The sequence below is a fragment of the Pollachius pollachius genome (assembly GCF_949987615.1).
Source record: "Pollachius pollachius genome assembly, chromosome: 15".
NCBI classification, from domain to species: Eukaryota; Metazoa; Chordata; class Actinopteri; order Gadiformes; family Gadidae; genus Pollachius; species Pollachius pollachius.
Window position 1 is genome coordinate 12,953,394 of NC_136948.1, and position 21,294 is coordinate 12,974,687.

At 49.4% G+C, this 21,294-nt stretch overlaps 1 protein-coding gene across 8 annotated transcripts in view; it reads left to right on the plus strand.

The window, feature by feature from the left end:
- Positions 1 to 2,586: 2,586 nt before the first annotated feature.
- esrrb (estrogen-related receptor beta) overlaps positions 2,587 to 21,294 on the plus strand; it is a gene marked incomplete at both ends in the record, with an annotated part of 48,079 nt that continues 29,371 nt past the window's right edge. For 3 of the 8 annotated variants that reach the window (XM_079752781.1, XM_079752782.1, XM_079752783.1), the window contains 3 exons: positions 2,587 to 2,636; positions 6,636 to 6,704; positions 18,094 to 18,506. In XM_079752781.1, the coding sequence (XP_079608907.1) occupies positions 2,587 to 2,636; positions 6,636 to 6,704; positions 18,094 to 18,506 (532 nt within the window). Of the gene's footprint in view, positions 2,637 to 6,338; positions 6,470 to 6,635; positions 6,705 to 18,093; positions 18,519 to 21,294 lie in introns of those variants that run through there. The other 5 variants (XM_079752780.1, XM_079752784.1, XM_079752786.1 and 2 more) reach the window with 5 other exon arrangements.

Here is a 21,294-nt window from a genome sequence, read left to right on the forward strand (position 1 = left end):
ACACACACACACTTTGACTGCTTTTCTCTGAGGTGTAATTTCTGATTGCATTTTCTGATCGAAAGCAACCGATTGATTTTGAATCCGTCTCCATTTGATTCAGCCATGAAGCCGTTCGTGTCGTGAGAAGATCCCAGATGTTTTTTAATCTGGGCGTAACCTAAAAAAATGAAAAGAGGGCACTGTTCCCGATCCATCAATAGGGGCTTGAGGAGATCAATAGGGATCGCGTGATGTTTTCTCATTGATTAGGGAAACGTGAGCCCCTGGATGCAACGGGATTCCTCTCCAGGGGTATGTGGCCATTACCATACAGCAGCAAGGAGGGCATTCCTGCTGCCCCGCTGCCTACACTAGGGCTGTGGTCACCGCAACAGAGAGAAATACACTGGGAAGGCACACACGCAAGCACACAAACACACACATGCACACACACACAAAGACACACTCACACACAGAGGCACGCATCACACACACACACACACACACACACACACACGCACACACACACACCACTCCTCCCCGGTCCCGGCTCAGCCCTGGTCAGTCAGTTCTCCGCAGCTGAACTGGGAGTGAGGGCTGTCTTGTTCTCCTTGTCCCTTTTTCAGCAGGTCCGTGCGACTCCTGGCGGAGGGGGTCATCTCCTCGTGTTTTTTGCTTTGTTGTTGTTTTCGTCTACTTCGACCTTCTGTCATTATTTCGGATCCCCCCCCCTCCCCTCCCTGTCAACCCCCCCACCAATGAGATGCCATGGTAAGCTCCGTTCTTAGTATAGAGATACAGTAACATAGAGCAGGACAGAGACCCCTCTGCGTCCTGTGAAACGGTATCTGCATTCTCTGCATTCTTCTGGAGGCTGATCAACACTGAACCCCCCCCACCCCCCCACGCGGGTTGTTTAAAGCGTGGTGGTGGGTGGGTGGGGGGGAAGGGAGGGGGGGTTAGACGTGGGTTTTAAAATGCCGCTTCAGAAGATGATGGTCTAGCAGACGTTGAGTTATGGCTTGAGATCGTCTCTCACACAGGCGGTGAAAGGTTGACAATGGTGCCTTTGCATGCAACACGGGCAGGGTAACAGGCACAGCTCAATGGGGCCGGCTTAACGTCTCTACCCGGGCTTCACAGCCATCGCCTCAGTGAAAGTACTTAAAAGTGCTTCAGATGCAGATCTTCCGTTTTCCGTATGTGTCTGTGTGTGTGTATGTGCGTGCGTGTGCTTGTGCCTTGTGTTGAATTTACGCTGGACAGTGTCAATCATTTGTGCTCACACAGACAAAAGAATGAGTGTCAGTATTTTTTACCGACTATAATCAATTGAGAAGTTTAATGTTTTCATGACATTGAAAGGTTTTTTAAAATCGGTGCAAAAAACAGCAATATGGTTGCTTTGAATTTACCGGCTTTGTATGTTTGTAGAATGTCACTGAGGAAAACTCGGGAAATGTTTTTTAATAGACAGAACAATGTAGAGGAAATGGATTCTCCTTCCTTGAATCACGCATCTAAAGCATTTCTCCACAACTTTGTATCAGAATTGAATTAGACCAAAAGATAGAATTACACTTCAGATGCACACACACTTTCTATTGTAACTGGTCTATTTTTCATTTTTGCCTGTCTCTCCGTCTGTCCGTCTGCAGTCGGTATTTACTCAAGTGGCAGAAACTTTTGTCAATGCAGCCCCTATTTCCTAAATACCTCGTCTGAGTCCGCCGTCCATGGGGTGAACGGTGTATTGTGTGTGTGTGTCTGAGCGTGAGTGTGTGTGAGCGCATGTGTGTGTGTGAGCGTGTGTGAGCCTATTGTACTGCACTGTGTAGAGGAGCGCAGCGATTGAGCCAACGAGAGCTTGGATCCCCCCCCCCCCCCCGTCGCTTTAAGTCCTGCCCCTCGGAGCCAGCCAACGGCAGCTGTTCCATATTCATCAAGCCCTTGAGTCTTAAAGAGCCCCATCCTGACCAGGGAAAGACTCATTCCTCTCGCTCGCTCTCGCCGGCTCTCTCCATCTTAGCGCTCATCCACTGCTGCCTAGGCTGCTCTCTCTCTCTCTTTCTCTCTCCCTCCCTCCCTCTCCCTCTCTCTCGCTTGCTCTCTCCCCCCTCCCCTTTACCTCTCTACACCCCAACCTCACTCCGCCCCCAACCCGTCCCCCCCACCACCGCTCTCCTCCCTCCCTCTCTCTCTCTCTATCTCTCTTGCCCGCTCCCTCTTGCTCATATACACATTCACTGACATGCACACACTCACATACGCTCAGATGCCAATTCTATCTCTCTAGCAGCGCACGTATATATGTATAGATACATATATATATATACACACACACACACTCACACACTCTCAACCACACACACACACTTATTCCCAGCACACGCTCACAACGCGCGCCCACGGACACACACATGCCCGCGCGACACCCGGGTCCGGTGAGAGACATACCTGCGCAGGCTGGGCACCGGCGTGCTGGAGGGCTCGCTCCATAGCGCCGCGTCTCGGGCCGCCGCGCCGTCAGTCGGGGGAAGAAGCCGCTGTCGATTGTTTCCTCTTTCCACTTCCTCTCATTCCTGGAATGCTAAAACTGGACTGATGGACATTTCAGAACTTTGTCTTCCAGACCCCCTCAGCTATCACAACCAGTAGGTGCCACTATCATCTCTCGCTGCCCCGTTTACTTTGACTTCTTCTTCTCTCTTTCTTTCTTTCTTTCTTTCTTTCATTCTCTCTTTCTTTCTTTCTGTCCTTCTTCCTCACCTTCTTTCTCCTTTTTCTGTATCTCTTACTCTCTTTCTTTTCTCACCTCTCTTCTTCACTCTGTATTTTTTGCCTTTTAAAGACTTGTTTAATTCCTTTCTTGATAATCGACTCAGCTAAACTTTTTAGTGGTTCCCTGGTACTTGTTTTGCTCTGCCTATGCTTGACATCCACTTTCTCTGTTTGATTTCGTACTGTCAGACTGTCGGGTCGCTTTCCCCTGGTCTTCTTTTTACATTTAATGATGAAAAGTTTGACTGTTAAGCAACAGGGCAGGTGCACCTTCATATCAGAGAGGGAGAGAGGGAAGAGACAGAAAGAGAGAGAGCGTGTGTGTCTGTGTGTATCTGTGTGTGTGTGTGTGTGTGTGTGTGTGTGTGTGTGTGTGTGCGTGTGTGTGTGTGACTGAGGGAGTGCGAGTGAGGTATGTATTCCTGTGTATTTAGGAGAGGGAAATGTGTTCTGAAGCCACATTATTCATTGCGGTCTTCATCCATTTTTATCCCGTGAGCATGGCCAATTGATTACACCGGCTTGGGCTGAGATGTGTGTCAATTTTACTAAAGAATCTGGAATGGCTGTCGGCTTGGGTTAGGAGTTCTCTTTTGTGATGGCTTTGTTCACGGACGGGCCGGTTCAGAGCAAAATACCGATGTTAAAGAGATGAGGTGAATCTGCTGAATTGGGGAGGAGGAATTGCCCCGTGGAATATTAGTGCAGAGTAAAACACCAACAATGCAGACGCTGTGACCTCAGTGGACTGGAGGTTTACGTTGTAACCAGCGGCCCGCAAAACACACCACAGCCTCAATCAGCTCCTGGGTTCTGAGAAAGGCTGGTGGTGGAGATTATAATCTGCTAAATTTACCCCCAACCTCTCATTTGATGCAACATAAATTCAATTAGGTGTAATCTATGTTTTCTTTTACAAGAGAAATACAAAGTGAATGCCCAGTTCAATTTTGGCACCATGTAAAACATGGCAAATAAATGCATCTTCCACTCTTTGATATAGGGTAGAGGTTTGTTGAAACAATTTATCAATTGTTTATTTGGATTTCATTTTTGTGGTTTAATTGTGATATATTTATTTGAAATATTATCCTTGACTTTAGCTGCTCTGCCATTTAAATTAGAAAATTCACAATTTGATTTTGATATGTTTTGCTTTTTGAGTAGACACATTTAACAAAGGATGAATCACGAAATACTTTGGATATATTCTAAGAAAACACAATTAAACAAGCAAATGAAGAGATATATTTGTATTTAATTTCATCCTTTGTGGCTTTTTATTTTCTACCTCTGTTAGATTTCTACACTGCAATGGAAATTAAGTTTAAATTGGTCAATATAAGATGAGTTTACAGTCATTTGTAGGGCTGGTTTCTTTACGGTGGGTTTTTATAAAGTTTAAGAATTATTCTGCAGGCAATGCAATCACAGTTAAAAAACACGATAATAGTTTGAGAGGATGAACTCCTTAGAGCTTTATTCAGTAATCTCACTTTCTCTTCCATGAAGACTGATAAGAAAGATAGTCCCTTCCTGAGATACAACTCAGTACAAATCACACCAGCAGCTGTGAGCCATCCACTTTCAAATAGGGAATTCTAAAAGATGAATGCATTAGAATTTATTAACATTTACATTTAATGTTAAAACCATGGGGTCATAATCAAGGTTTTTATAGGTGCATGGGTGTAGTCAGATAGCTTAAGTTAGGAAGCTTTGTGGTTTCCTCATATTGTATGATAGAAAAAGGAGCTTGAAGACTTGTTTAATTCCTTATTTATTGAATTATTTAGTTATTATTTATTTTGTGTGTGTGTACAGAGAGATACGTTTTATTGACCTGTTATTATTTTAATTTAAGTACTTATGTGTTTAAACTTCAGAATATATCACACTACAATTGATAAGGTGTAGACATAATGTCCTAAAAAATATTTTGAGGACTATGGCAAAATACAAATATTATTACTTCTTGTGTATTTAATAGTTGAAAACTGTGGGGTTATTAATGTGTACATTTATACCCGGGGAATAAATTATTTTTTATATATTTTGCCATGAATGCATACACATTCAAGGTGTATTTTATTTTATTAACCATGCATGAAATAATCTTAGAGTGTTCATATTTTTTCACAATGTATCATAACAAACAATATTCCCATCAAATAATTTTTAACTCGACAAATTCAAATCATTTACAAAAGAAAAAAAGATCAGTTACATGCAGGCCAATCCGCTAACGTGTGTGTGTGTGTGTGTGTGTGTGTGTGTGTGTGTGTGTGTGTGTGTGTGTGTGTGTGTGTGTGTGTGTGTGTGTGTGTGTGTGTGTGTGTGTGTGTGTGTGTGTGTGTGTGTGTGTGTGTGTGTGTGCGTGCGTGCGTGCGTGCGTGCGTGCGTGCGTGCGTGCGTGCGTGTGTTTGCCTGCATGACACTTATTAAGGAAGCTATGCATGTGTGTGTGCATGTGCGTATCCATGTGTGTGTGTGTGGGTCTGCTGTGGGCTGTTTTGTCCGGTTCCCCCGTAGCTCTCCTCTTGGTATTTGTATGGCGGCATGTCCAGCCCCTTACAGTGGGCTGAGTGGAGGCGCGGGGCCTGGCTGAGAGGATTACACAGGACGTATGTGCTCCATGTAATTAGCAACGGTGGCCCTTGTTGTAGATTCACCGTCGTGTGTACACTGTATAGATTGACCCCCGGGGGGGTCAATCTAGGGGGGGGGGGGGGGAAGGGGCAGGGGGCGCACACTGCACACTGCTACTGCCAGGGAATGAGAGTTTGTCTCTTTTTAGTTGTGGACGGATGGGGCAATATAATACAGGGCTCGGCTGGTGTTATCTTGCGAAAATAAGTGCGTGAAGGTTAATTTCTTGCTCTGTGCTATCAGTGAAGCAGGCGCTCTGAGATCAGATTCCTCACGGCACGTATGTGTGGTTATTTTAACGCCTCGTGCCGTACACCAACACACTTGTTTTTTCAGCTTTTTTGTGTGTTTTAAGGTGTGCTGTAGTGTCAGGCGTCATCGTGACTGCAGGTAGACCGCTCAGGTGCCCAGACCTTGCCGGTCGCTCCGTCGCGTCTCAGGAATGAACCAGAAAGGGGCGGTTGAGGTCTGGTGTGAGCCGCGGCCGTTTGCCCTGTGGCACGACGTCTCCTCTTCACTCTATCAACACGTTCTCCAGCTTTCCTCGTGCTCCGGCCCGGCCGTACCCGCCACAACACAATCTGCTCTCAGGGTGGTTCTCCCTTCTTTTAGAGCGGCAGAAGTTAGCACACAATGATGAATTGAATTTCAATTTATTTGACTTCGTTGCACGCTGCTCACGGGGTCCTGCTCCGTAAACGGCCGTCCCCTCCTCTCCCCCCCGAACCTCTTATTAGGTTTGAGAAAACAAGGGAGAGGGGATTGCATTAGTGTATCTCAAGTTAAAAGCTCTTTGCTCTTTGACCAAGTGTTTCAGTGTTATTGGGTTAATCCGATTTTTAGCTGTCTTCATGGAGATGCTATCGCCGGGGCTATGTAGAGGCAACGGTGGGCGACCACCGAAGCCCCGCACAGACACTATCCAGATGGGATCAGCTTACGGTAATTTGGTTTCAGAATACATTACCAGAAGAGGTTGCTTGCCGACCACGGCCACTCTGCCTAGAGCCAGGAGCCCCATGGACTGGAGTGGTGTAGAGCCCAGCGCCGCTGACCAGTATCCTCCTAGAGCCAACACCGGGCCTAGGAGGTGCCAGGCCCACTGAGCCTCTTAATAACCACAAGAATAACCCTGTTTATTATTTTCTTATTTTTTTTTTTTACTTATTTTTTTTAATTCAATGTGTCGCCCAAATTCTAAATGCGTCTCCTTGTATCAACAGGGCCTCGTTGTCCAATTCATTAGGGCGATTTCTCAATCCACTGGCTACATTGGAGCCCTCTCATTTCTGGTAAGCCCTGCATATGAGGAATCATTTGTTTTTCTCTCTCTCTCTTTCTCTCTGTCTCTCTCTCTGTCTCTCTCTCTGTCTCTCTGTCACTGTAAGTATGTCAGTCAGCCTGGACTGTGGGGGAGGGGGTAGGGTGTGCTGTCTCCGGTCATGGGGGTGAATGCAGTGGGAGTTTAGACGACTAAAGGAGCAGTTTCCCAGCTCTATCGCTCCCTCATCTGAGGTTTTTAGAGCGTTTAGTCATTTTTAAAACTCTTCAAACCTCTTTGTTCCCCCCTCGCCATACATACAGCGCCCACCCACACTCTGCTCCTGTCTCCCGTTATTCCCCTGGTAATTACCGGGTATGCAGGAATTCACCTTCACAGTGCCGTCAGACCTATGCAGCCCTAGTTCTATTGAGAGAATATTTAAATTCCCTTATCCCCGGGTCCATATGCACGTGTTAGATCTATATTTTTAAAAGGCCGGCGTAACGTGACGGGCGCCATGTAGGGCGCTCGCCCAAAACGAGGCCAACGCAGAGCGTCTACGCTGCCCCGCGCTCAGACCATTCCCCACACACACGCCCCGGGGTGCTGATGATGTGGGTGGGGTTATTTAGCCCCGCACGGTGACTCAGAGAGGGGGGATTAGGGTGTCCCAGCCGGTCCCGGGATGTTTATCTTTACCGCGTGTGGTTTCCACCGCTTCAAGCCGTCGTCCCCGTGGCGGTAAAACCCCTGTCACCGCACACACAGGTACAACCCCCGCCCCCCCCCCCGAACCAATGCGCCCCGCCCCAGTACCGCCGTCCACGGTAACCTTGGACACCTCCGCCGCAGGGTGGGAATCTGTTTAAAAATAACCAGGTCCATTAGTCTAGAAGGATAATGCTGGCCTCCGCCGCTCCCCCTCCGTGCCCTTGTGGCAGCAGAGTGCTATCGCTGACACGCTGCGTCAGCGATTCTCCCTGTTGCTCCAACACCAACCATGAACCCCCCCCCCAACTTCATCTACACACATGCGCAAGCACCCACACACACACACACACATGCACACATGATGCATGCATGCTCAGACTCACCTGTGCATGTGCACACACAGACACACACACGCATATGCTCACACACACATACACACAAGACGCTCATATACATACACACACACACACACACACACACACACACACACACGTGTTCATACACTCTCATGCAGGCACCTTGGAGAGGCAGAAGGGTGATGGAAACAATAATTCTATCATCCTCTATCATGAGCTGAAAAGCCAAAGTACATAATTTGGAATCATTGATGACAAAAACATCTGATTTCAGTTTGGTCCTTTCCTCTGTATAGAAAATGTCCGGTTCAATTGAACACAAGAAGGAGTCGATGCATATTCTGTTGCATCCCAGACGGAACTGAGGGGAAAATGCAAAGTCTGCTATAATGGGTCGGTACGGAGCGTGCCGGCATAGGGGGGCACGCGGGCGTTTATCAGTAAATGCTATTGCTATTGAGCGGCGAGACGTTTGAAGGTTATGTTTTTGAGCAGTAATTGAAATGCAAAATAACATTAGGATCGATGGTTAGCTCTGTTTATTTATGAAATCAATATGGAAACCGTCCATCACAATAGCCCGTCTGATTCCCCGCGACAGCTTTGCCCTGCAACCCTGGCGGTTCCCCGGCTCTCCTTCTCACTCCTCGCTCATTAAAAGCCTTTGATCGGACGACATCGGCAGCTCTTTAAAAGTGCTTTTCAAATGTACAACCACTGGGGCCCTCAGGGGCCCGGTACTGAGAGACTGATACACGTGGAAGCACTTATTTTCCCGTCCTGATATGTGACTGCGCTGGTTTGGCGTCACTGTCTTGTCTCACTACAAGAGACAAGAGGGCTGCCATTGTCCTGCCGTCATCTGATTGGCCCATGGGAAGGAGATGCGGCCAATAACAAGCCGTTAACATGGCGGCGTGCAGAGTGCCAGCGACCCCGGCTGCGTGTAGCGGCCCCTCGGTCCACCGCGGCCACCAGAAATGTCTATTGACGTGGCTCGTTTCCCCTCGGCCCCTGTCGATACATTCTGCTGTTGTCGCTCTGTGGCACGAATGCCGACGCTCAGTTTGTTTTCATCCGTGGGTTGTAACGGCTGCGCAATGGAAGACGTTTAAGTATTTATATTTTAAATCAACAAAATAAATGGACCACTCCAAAATAAATTGACCCTTATAAGCCAATAAAACAGGAAAGATTACTTACATAGATTTACTTGATGTAACACATATGCCAGTTCCATTTCCTTTTATTTAATAGATGACTGCGTGTTAGAATCTGTTTTTTGTGTGTATACAGCAAGGTGACGCCCTTTGTGGGGTAAAGCCGTTATGACTGTAAGCATCTTCAGGAAAACGTGTGGAGCAAAATGAGTGGAGCAAAATAATGTAAATATTCCGTCCTCCATCTCTCTCTGTCTGAGGGAGAACCTTTCCTCTTACCTCTGCCTATCTGGGATGTCCGATGAGGGGGGCTTGGTGTGTACCCAGGTGGAGAGGCAGGTCTGTTTTCTTTCTTTGAAGGGCTGCGGTGCTCTCGTATTGAGCAGGTGTAGAGGGAGTGACAGATGTGGAAAAGCCATTTACACGTTGGGTGGCTTACTCCAGGCCACCAGTTAGTCGTGTGTCACAACATTGCTCATGTGATACCATGATGTAAGCTGGTCCCCCTCTGTGTGTGTATGTGTGTATGTGCGTGCGTGTGTGCTAGTGTGTGTGTGTGTGTGTGTGTGTGTGTGCGTGTGTATGTGTGTGTGTGTGTGTGCATGCATCTGTGTGTGTGTGTGTGTATATGTTTCTGTGTGTGTGTATATATGTGTCTGTGTGTGGGTGTGTGTGTGTGACATGCGTTTGCACATACATGTCAGCGGTGCACAGACATCCTAGGCGCTCCCCCTTCTCCCCGTCTGCTCCATGTGTCTACATATAACATGACAGCATGTGTACGTTTGACTCTCGGTCACTCGAAGCGCGTGTGCATAAATAAAACAGAAAGCGTGCCGCCTTTTCCAGCAGATCTGCACTCACTGAGGGGTGATTGCGAGTCGCTGGGACCGGCTGCCTGCTGGACCTGCCCCGCCGTTGGAGCTCCTTCTGAGCCCCCAGACGTATACTACTGCTAGTTGCTGAGATATATGTTTAGATTACACCCCCCCCGCATCCATTCAGGATAACATCCCTGAAGTTTAATTATTCCTGAATAGCGCGGCCCTGGACGCAGGCGTATAAATCAGTTAGGCCGCCCCAGCCTCTTTTATGACCGCGGTGTTTATGGGCAATGAGGGGCAGCTGGTTGGGATGAGCTTGTAAAAGGCTGCGGAATCAGGTGTGAGCGGGCCTCATCCTCTTGACCGGTGGGCTGATTGTTTTACTGGAAGGCAGCTCTCGTTCATTCATCACCGGAGCGTCATACTCGCAGGGGAGTGGACGCCATCAGTGCTTCTGTTTACGTTCATATGATCGGGACTGTCATGTGACAACCCATTGGTTTTAGACCTTTTTTATGTTACGTTATGTTCTAGTACTGTCGAAAGATTATTCCATGTATTTGTATGGGCAAATATAAGGATAATAATTAGATCTGATCATTTTGCGGTAATACAAGATATCACTCTGCATAGTGTGTGTGTGTGTCGTCACGCAATTGTTCACATTGTTTATGTGAATTTGTATATATGTGCACGCCTATGACATGCGTGTGTGTGTGCGTGTGTGTGTGCGGGCGCATCTACTTCCCCGGGTGTCTGATGAAGAGACTAATTCAGGAGCAGACAGGATGAGCTCTTTGTTTTGGGCCAGGTAGGGCTCCCTCTAAACAAGGAGAGTCTATCAGGAGAAGATTAATGAAGTCATTTCATGCATGGCTCCACGGCTCCGTCTCCTCGCTGCACGTGGCCACTGTGTCGAAACACCGTGATTTACACTAGACGCCGTTAAATAGCCCGCCTTCTTTATCATAACCTTCCTCTGGTTGCGATGCACAAACACACAAATTCACACGCACACGCTCGCACACTGATGCACACACACACACGCGCACGCGCGCGCACACATATTGACACACAAATTCACGCATGCAAACTCGAAAAAGACACACACACACACCAAACATGCGTGTGATCACACACAAATGCACACACGCACACACACATAGACAGACAGACGGACAGGCCGACAGACACAGACAAGCGCACACACACACATACACACACACATGTACTGACTAAACAAAAACACACACACGTGAATACACACAAAAACAAAACACACCCATGCCACCCATTGTTATTATAATCTCACATTTGCGTTGTGACTACGATGGCAGCGATTTGCCAGTTGTTTGTTTCTCCCCTTCATTAACTGAAGCTCATCTGTTGAGAAGGAGCTCCAACTGGAAGAGCCTTTAGATAATGGGCCGAGATGCTCAAATAGCATGTAATAATAGCTTTACGTTCACACGCCACGGACCATGTAATCTTAGCCTGAATCTTTCCTATTGAACTCTATTGAGTGTTACTAAGTTGAGTGTCTGTTACACAGTAATGTGCTGTGGTTGATTTCCGCTCACTAATGCTGGGACCCTCAGCCCCTATTTTCTGAATCACTGCTGAGAACTTTCATTTAAAACTCACAATATATGATACCAAATTTACTGAAATCATTTCCAATTAGTATCAGTACTAAAACAATGTTTCATCCTGTCTACCCAATCCCTGTTACAAACAAAAGCCACTGCGGTAGACCTCTTGCACAGGCGACCGCTTGCATCCCAAGTTATTTTTGGGCCGTCTGGCAGCATGACAAGCCCTCAGATTCTGCTGTAATCTCCCACAGTCCTGACTCAGGGACTGGGTTACGCTGCTAACCCCCTCCCGGCGTCGGAGCCCATTGTAACCCCACGTCACCGGCCCCCACTGAGGAGGAGGAGAAGGAGGAGGAGGTGGTGGGGGGACGGAGGAGGTGGTGTCCGATGCTCCTTCCCCAAAAACTCAGAAGAACAGGATCTGCCCAGTGCGGCTCAGACAGTTTACATCTCAGACAAACAGCAGCTCTCACCCCCTCGACCCCCCCCAACCCATCTCAGGGGCAGGAAGGAAGAGGGAGGGGAGAGGGGAGGGGAGGCGGGCGGGCGGAGGGTGTGGAGGCTGGGATCGATCGATAGATGAGATGGGCCCCCATTGGCTGGCGCTATTCTGCGGTGCTGCGCGGCGCGCGGCAGGCTCATGTTGTGGTAGTGGAGTGAGCTCATGGTTTCAGAAAAGACGACGGTGACATCGCTGTGGAGCAGCTAAATATAATCCGCCTGCTGGAGACTGAGGAGCTTAATTGCACGGCCCGCCGAGCAGTAGACCCCCCCTCTCCCCCCCAGTGGTAACCGGGCACCACAGCCCGGACTACCAACGATCGATCCGGCCCCCCCTCTGTGCTCCATAATCATGCCAAGCAGAACCCTCTCTCTCTCTCTCTCTCAATCTCAATCTCTCTCTCTCTCTCTCTCTCTCTCTCTCTCTCTCTCTCTCTCTCTCTCTGTCTCTCTCTCTCTCTCTCTCTCTTTCTGTCTATCTCTCTCCCTCCCTAGCTCTCTGTCTCCCTGTCTCTTTTTAGCGCTATCTCACTTCCTCTTTGTCTGTCTCCCTCATTCTCTCTCTCTCTCTCTCTCTCTCATTTTCATCCTGTTCTGTTTTTTGTCAGTTCTCTCTCTCTCCCTCTACCATTACCGCCATTACTCTTCGCATCTTGTCGGTCTGTCTCCTATATTCCATCTCTCTTTTGTTTGCCTGCATAGATCTGCCCGTCATAAATCTCTGTCAGCCTACTCTGGAGTGTCTGGCGTATCCGTTAATAAAGAGGACCCTCCCCCTTCCCTCCCCCCCCCCCCCCATCAGAGGAGGACTTAATGAATTCTAATTTGAAGGCCTCTCCTCACTAGCGTAGCGTGGCTCTCTGTCTGCAGAGCGGCTGGGTTTGTGTTGCCACCGATCGCGCGTGTTCCCATCTTTCATATTCCCTCTGAGATTAAACTCACCCACACAAGGCACATCAGGCATGAGCACACACACACACACACACACGCATATGACACACACACACACACGCACACACAAACACGAATGCTTGCATGCACACACACACACACACACACATGCACTGACACAGATACAGACACAGACACATGCACACAAGCACACACACACACACACACACACACACACATACAGACATGCACACACAAACTCCCACACACCCACACACACACGTGCCGGGCTGTGCACACTGTGCTCATAGGCATCGCCTCAAGGGTCTCTTAGCCCCTAATTCCCCTGATGGTCATTAACAGGGGGCCGGCTACGCCGCTGGGCTTCCATATTTCAAACCAGTATGTTCTCCCGTCTCCGACCCAACCGCCGGTCCCCAGAGCTTCACAAAGACCAACCACCCCCCCCCCAACCATCCAGCATCTCCGAATTTCATTTTCATTTACATGTTCCCATGTGAGATCATTCACGCCACACTCTCCCCCACCCACTCCCTCCCTCCCTCACCCTCGGGGGGATGGCAGTACCTATTCTGTTCTGTGGCTGCGTTTCTACAATGTGTTTATTTTCCTTTCTTTTTTTCCCTTCCACTTCGCTCTCCGTCTGCGATTGAGTCTGGGCATTGGTCTACGTTTGCTTGTGTGTGTGTGGGTGTGTGTGCGTGTGTGTGTGTGTATCAGTGGCAGTTGCCCCTGTTGTGGAGGTCAGCGCGGCAGCTGCCAGTGGGCCCGGGCTGTGGCGGGTCTGAGGCCGTGTGCGCCGGGGTCCGGGGGTCCGAGTGAGAAGAGGTCTGTCAGGAGCTAATTGAGTTCGTCCTGGCCGCGCGGACTCTGGGGCCGCTGGCTTATCGGGCCCCATCGCCTGGGGGCCCTTTCCAGACAGATCTGTTCCTGCTGGGGCATCTGATATCACTGTCAACCTGCGTTCAGATGTCACGTCCACAACCCCCCCAATTTCCTCCAACACCTCCACCCTCCCCCAACCCCTCTCGGGGGGCTGTGATAGGGTGGTGCAGCACCCAACCAATGACACTACCATGAGGTGACAGAGATGTTATAAAATCGATTTTCAGGGAGGGGGGGAATCATTCGGAAAATAACAATTCTGACACTCTTCTAGAGTTCAGTTGCACTTTTTGTCGCTAGATATGAATCGGAAATAGACGAGGTTGCAAAGCCAATCAAACATTTATAAACGGCAACGTGAGAATGGGCCCTAGCTCTCTGTGAGAGAGAGGGAGAGAGAGAGAGATAGAGAGAGAGATCTATTAGATCCATCAGCTCCTTGTGTTGCCGTTATGATGTCTGAGTGTGGCCTCCTTCCTCCTGACGGAGAAGGAGGCGCAGGGGGAGGTAGACGAGGAGGCGCAGGCCGGGTTCGATGGCCAAGGTTCCAGGATCATCAGGCCAGCTAATCCCGGTCACGGGAATGCCGGCCGAATAATATTAGGGATGTGAAATGCTGTTAGGAGGGCCACATGGAATCAGAGTAAAACCAAACTGCGCAGTGTGCTTTTGTGGGTCTATAACCCACCACTCAGCATGAATTTTGATCGGTACAAAGGGAACAAAAGGAGGAGGAACAGAGCAGGAGGAAGGTGGAGTGATGGAGAGAGAGGGAGAGAGAGGGAGAGAGGGAGAGAGAGATACTGTATCTGTGACGAGCACTGCTCCTTTGGGCAGCCAGGCAGCAGAATTTGAAAAGCTCTTACCCTGAGGAAGAGGTATAGATTCAACAGCATCAGGTCGCATCCCCCCCCACCCCCTGCTGATGTCTGTCTGCGGAGCGCACCAGCTAATTAGCACCTGCCCCACATATTGAATTATTTATCCCACCATTGCTGCCGTCACACCGTTTAATGTTCATAATTCATTTTCCCCCCACAATCGTATTTATAGATTTCATTTGGGAAGCGCGAATACTAATATTTATAGAAATACCTCCACCTATTTTGATTAATAGGCCACGGGTTCAAGTGGTTACTGTCCCGTCTGTGTCATTAATCAATACATGCAAGCTTGTTAAAAAGCATAAGCACAGAAGTAGTATAATATGTCATCGCGGAACGAGTTGAGGCCAGTCCAGCCGCCACATTTATTATAAATGACCACATAGAGCCGGAGGAGGAACAGTTAAGACATTTATGCAATTATGCTAAGTGTCTCCCCGAGGCTGGCCTTTGCGACCGGGTTAAGCTCACTCTGAATTGGTGAAATAAAAGCTAAATGGAGTCATCTCGCGCACCCGCGTTTTAATACATCTCCTTTAATAATCCGAGTGCAGGTGCCCTCGCTCACAGGTGCACGTATCCGTCTGACACGGAGAACGGGAGGCAGACGAACAGAGAGCCCTGCGTCCGCTGATGGGGAATGCAATCTGAATTCATTACCCAGGGCATGGGCAGCTTTTAGAAAGGCCCGGAGCGATTTTACCCTTCCGGTTTCTCACTGTACAGGCGTCTCTCTGGAGGGTATATAGAGAGGGACACAATTACACCTTTTTTTTTATGACATCGAGTACTTCAAAACCCCTATGAAGAAATAAAAAAAGCTGGACTCGCTGGGGCCAAAGATTGTTTTTAAAACATGATGAAGTTTGACAGAGAAGCTTGCTTTCTGGCAAAATGTACGCTGTAAAAAAATAATGTTGATATAGAAACCTTAAACCTTATTTTTATATTGTGCGGGCTTCATATCAACACAAGGATTCCAGAAGTGCCTTGCCCAAGGCCCTGTTCCACAAGGTCACCGGATTTAACAAGGGGGGCTCTTTTTTTATTATTTATTTTAGCAGTTAACCTTTTTGTGAATTTCCAGTGGTGTTGGGGCACCCAGCGTCGATGAATATACATGACAGCAGGGAAGGGAGACCCCGGAATGAGATTTAATTTGACACACTGACCCCCATCTCCACGGGCCGGAAGACAGTGTGAGAAAATAAGGTGGACCCCCTGACCCCTGACCCCTTGGGCCTGAACCCCACCTCACCCAGCCTTACAATTAAATCAGTTGCAGAGAGTCAGAGAGAGAGAGAGAGGTAGAGGGAGAGAGAGGGAGAGAGAGAGGTAGATGGAGAGAGAGAGAAACAGAGAGGGAAAGAGAGGGAGAGAGAGAGGGAGAAGTAGAGAGACAGGGAGAGAGGGAAAGGGAGGGAGAGAGAGGGAGAGAGAGAGGTAGATGGAGAGAGAGAGAAACAGAGAGGGAAAGAGAGGGAGAGAGAGAGGGAGAAGTAGAGAGACAGGGAGAGAGGGAAAGGGAGGGAGAGAGAGAGAGAGAGAGAGAGAGAGAGAGAGAGGTAGAGCGGGCGAGAGTGCGAGAGAGAGAGCGAGATAGTGAGAGCGGGAGCGAGAGAGAGCCAGGGTAGGGCTGTCCGGTCTGGCTGATATAGGATATGGCAGCGGTGGCGGCAGGGCCTCTGACTTCCTGTCTCTTGTCAAGTATAAGATAGATGGGCGGTGGCAGTGGGGGCCGGGATGGTGGCGGTGCTGGTGGTGGAAACAGCCCTGCAGCACCACCTGCCGCGTCACCCACAACCTGACGGTAAACTGACATGTCAAGTATGTAAACATAACCATTAGCTGGCAATATGCTAATGGGCAAAATGTGCAAAGGACCTGAGCCGCCGTGCCCGCCACTCACGCGTCTGAGCCCTGACGGCGCCATTTGCATAAGCTGTGCGACGGCTCAATTTCCTTAATGTAGGCAGGTGCCGGGGACCCCTGACCCCTGACCTGTACGCTATACCTGATGCAGGAATGGGAGGTGTGTGTGTGTGTGTGTGTGTGTTTGTGTGTGTATGTGCGTGTGCTTGCGTGATGTACTCGCCTTACAGGTCACAGTGTCTACACCGTTTCCCCAATATATTGAGTTAGCCCTCTCCCCACCCCTCAACCTCCACCCCCCACCCCACCCACTAGTCGCTGAATTCATCCTATTTGTGGCCAAATAAACCAAAGTCAGCTTGCCTAAGCATAAAGTGTGCCTTCTTTGTCCCTCTGTATATTTTAGAGCAAAACGGGTTTGGGTGGAACCAAGGTGAACGTTTGCCGCAGGTCAGAGGAGGTCTGGGAGGTCATGTGGTGCATTTCGAGGGCCCGTTGTGCCACAGAATCCAGGCTGTACCTTCCTCCACCACGTATATTGGACTCTACATCAGAGGAGATGTACTCCAGAATAGCGTCATAGACGGTGAAAAAGTCAATAGCTCACCATTATGTTTCCTCTTGCCTGACTGCTGACTCAAGGAGACGCGCTCCGCCCTGCTCTCCACACTGTCCTGCCCTGGGATGGCCCATGTTTGTGTGTGTGTGTGTGTGTGTGTGTGTGTGTGTGTGTTTGTTTTGTGTTTGTGTGTGCGTGCTTGTGTGCGTGTGTGTGCATGCGTGTGTATGTGTGTGTTTATGCATGCGTGTGTGTGTGTGCTTGTGTTTTTGTGTGTGTGTAAGTGTGTGTGCGCGTCCTTGTGTGTGGGTGTGCATGCATGGATGCGTGTGTGCTTGTGTGTGTGTTTGCGTGCTCGTGTCTATGTGTGCTTGCGTGCCTGTGTGTGTGTGTGTGTGTGTGTGCTTGCATGCCTGTGTGTATGTGTGTGCGTGTGTATGTTAGTGTGGGCATTTTGTGCGACGCTGCAGCTCTTTTGCAGCTGCTTGTGCTGTGGGAGCTAATGAGGTGATTAGGGCCCTCCCACCTGGTTGACTGGTGGCACTGGGACCATCGCGGGGGGAGAGACACACAGACACACAGAGAGAGGACAGAACGAGGCAGCAGCAGCGGAGAGAGTCATAATGTGGGCGGCGTGAAACCTTCTGAAAACAAACAGAGCCTCTAACCCGCTCCCTCCCTCCCTTAGCAGAACGACAAGTTAAAGCAGACCCACACGGCTCTCATCTTTGTCCTAAATGGTGCTTTTTCTTGTTCAGGGAACACGATTTAATATATGTTTTTAGTGTTTGTATATTATCAAGAAATTCATTAGTCTATAGTATTATTCAGTCCTCTTATTTGTGTTCATGGAGCATGACTAAACTCTCCCTCCCTCCCTCCCTCCCTCCCTCCCCTCTCCCCCCCTTTCTTCTTCTACTTCTTCTTCTTCTTCGTCTTCTGTTCCTTCTTCTTCTGTCCCCTCTTTCTACCTCTCTCACTCTGTCTCTATGTGTCTCTCTCTCTCTCCCCCCCTCCCTCCCCTCTCTCTCTCCCCCTCTCTTTCCCTCTCCCCCTCCCTCCCCTTCATCCCTCCCTCCCCCTCCCTCCCTCTCTTCCTCCTTCCCCTCCATCCCTTCCTTCCTCCTCCCTCCCTCTCTCCCTCCCTCCCCTCCCCAGGCTGCTGAATAGGATGGCCGCCGATGACCGGCACCTCCCCTCCAGCTGTGGGTCCTACATCAAGACGGAGCCGTCCAGCCCCTCCTCAGTGGTGGACACGGTCAGCCACCACAGCCCCAGCGGCAACTCGGACGCCAGCGGTGGCTATGTCAGCGCCATGAACAGTCACTCCAACGGCCTGGACTCCCCGCCCATGTTCACCCCTGTCGGGCTGGGCGGCGCGGGCAGCTGCCGCAAGCGTTACGACGACTGCTCCAGCAGCATCATGGAGGACTCGCCCATCAAGTGTGAATACATGCTGAACTCCATCCCCAAGAGGCTGTGCCTGGTGTGCGGCGACATCGCCTCGGGTTACCACTACGGTGTGGCGTCGTGCGAGGCCTGCAAGGCCTTCTTCAAGAGGACAATACAAGGTGTGTGTTTTGGTGCTCTGGGTTGTGTGTGTGTTTGTGTGTGTGACCGTGTGGCTAGAGAAAGAGAGAGAGCACATGTGTGCCTTCTTTCTCTTTTCTCATAGCCCGCTGAGAGTTGAACGCACTTCACACAGGGAAGCACATCCCTGCCGTCAAGAGGTACACACACGCATACATGGACAAACGGGGACACACACACACACACGCACACACACACACACACACACACACACACACACAACACAAACATGCACAAACATACACACAAACGCACACAAACACACAGGTACACAAACATACACGCACGCCAAAAGAAACACACAAGCTCCACTCGGAACGAAACCCACTCAGAGTGAATCACCATGTTCAGAGTCGCTGTACCGCGTCTAGCGAGCCCCGGCGCCCCCCCCGAGACCCTCCTACGAGCAGTGTTCTACCGCAAACTGAACACCTAGAGCATGCTGCACCAGACCGCCCCCGCACCACTGTACCGCTCCGTGAGTCCCACACAGTATAGCCACCATGCATGTCTGTGCGATCAGCAAGGTTCTCAGTAAAAGAAACCGCAAAGCAACTCCTTTTTATCTTTTTCTAAAAAAATAACTAAAGACAATGATTTATCTCTCACTTTTTTTTTTGCATGACTTCTCCACTATCATAAACAAGTTCCGATGTTTAAATTGAATTTAAAACAAAATACAAACGTATGGCATAGCCCTCATCACTACACCATCAGGATAATAACTCCTCTCCGCAGTGCGTGCTGAAGTGTTAAACATGCACGGCACTGGATGTTGTTGGTGGAGCGAGGGAGGTGGTATCTCATTATCCTGGGGGGCACGGCGTGTCGCAGCCCATCATGCGTGCCCCCCCCCACCGCGGTGTGGACGCGGGTGCCACGGCCCGTCGCCGGTGAGCACACCGGGGCCGTCGGGAGCGAGGGTCAGGCACGGGGTACGAGGGCTGGGGGGAGCGGTGGCCGTGACATCATCTCAGAGGTCAGTTTTGGTCGAGTGTGAGGGGCTGTTTGCACAGATGCCTTTGGGGGACTCTGAGTGCTTGCCTTTAATATTCTGGTCTTGTTCACTCCCCCCCCCCGCCCCACCATTCTGTGTGCGTGCGTGTGTGAGTGTGTGTGTGTGGGTGTGTGTGTGTGTGTGTTTGGTGCGTGTTTTGTGTGTGTTTGTGTGTGTGTTTTTATGCTCATGCTTGCCTGTTTTGTGTGTGTGTGTATGTGCACGTTTGCGGGCAAGTGTTTGTGTGAGTCTGTGTGCATGTGTGGGCTCGTGCATGTATGTGTGTGCTTGTGTGTTTATGTGTGTGCCTGTTCTTGGGCCCACATTTGTATGTGTGTGTGTAAGTGCATGGGTGTGTGTCTGTGCATGCGAGCACTCTTTCATTAGTGTGCATGTATGTGTGTGTGTAAAAGTGTCAATCTTCTGTGTGTGCGTATGGACGTGTGAGACCCTATGTTTGGGGACAAGGTGCAAGTGTCTATCTGCATGAAATGATGTCATCCAAATCTTCCATTAGAGGGGCATTGAGGGTCCCCCCAACCCACCCACACACACACACACACACAACCCCCCACAACCAGCTCCCACTGCAGAAGTGTGTGCTTTGTTCCAGATCAATCAGTCATATTATAGACTCAGGGAATCCTTCTTCAACCAGCAATCAGTTTCAAGCCGTTCCATTTGTTTTCAGAAAAATGTAAAATTAGCACACGTTATATGTAATACAATAAAAAATATCACAAATCAATCATAGTCAATAATAATTGCACTTTTAAAATTGACCGTCAAAACAAACAATGCTTGTTCATATCCAACAATATAAGTAATTTCTGAAATAGTGTCCTCTGGCTTTCTGGTGGAAAACGTAGTGCTCATACATAGTCATAAAACCACGATGGAAGGAACAGTATTGAACGAAGGCTGATAGTTGTTGACTTTGGACCTTCCAGCCCTATCAGCGTTAGACAGTCTATGTACCCTTCAGAGTCAAACAAAAACATTATGGCCAAACCTCCTATTTACCAATCCTGCCATCCGCAATCCCCCCGCTTTACAAAAGATGGACGTTCTCGTTTTTATCCTCTCGAAAAACATAACCGAGCCTTTGTCCCCCGACTGGAAAATTCAAACCAGTGACGGCCACACAAAGGAACAGCAAATGGGCCATTGAGAGAAGAAAGAGACGTCTCAAGTGAAGCAACCGGCAGAACAATTAGGAAGAGAAAGGTGCATAAATGAAAACCCCCCTCCAAAAAAAAACGGTCTTATTCTTCCCCTCTCTTTCTCTCTTTTCCCCCTCTGCCTCGTCGATTGTGAATCCCTCTCTCGCGCTGCTCTTGGAAGGCCCGCCTTGTAATGGAGCTAATCTGCCGGCGTTTGTCCGAGCCACGGGAGTTTTGTCAATAACAATCAGCGTTTGGAAAGTGTAATTAAGGCCGAGGCTTTTCATTAGGCGGGAGGGAGAGGAGGGGGCCGTCTCCGGGGACAGGCCTGCCAATTAGAACCTCAGGCACGCGTCGCCCGGTAATTTCAGGGAAAGAAAAAAAAAAGCCGGACTCCTTTTTAGATTGGAGAGGGACCCGGCCGCTCTTTCAGAGGAGAGAAGGAGAAGCTTAATGGCATAATAATCAGACAGGGGTCCCAGGCAGCGCACGCAGGCCGGGGAGGGGGCTGGGGGGACATTGGGGAGGCGGACTGGGGATGGGGGTGGGAGGTAAAAAGAAAAAGAACTCTCCTGTGAAACGATAAAAGAAACGCAGGCAAACATTGCT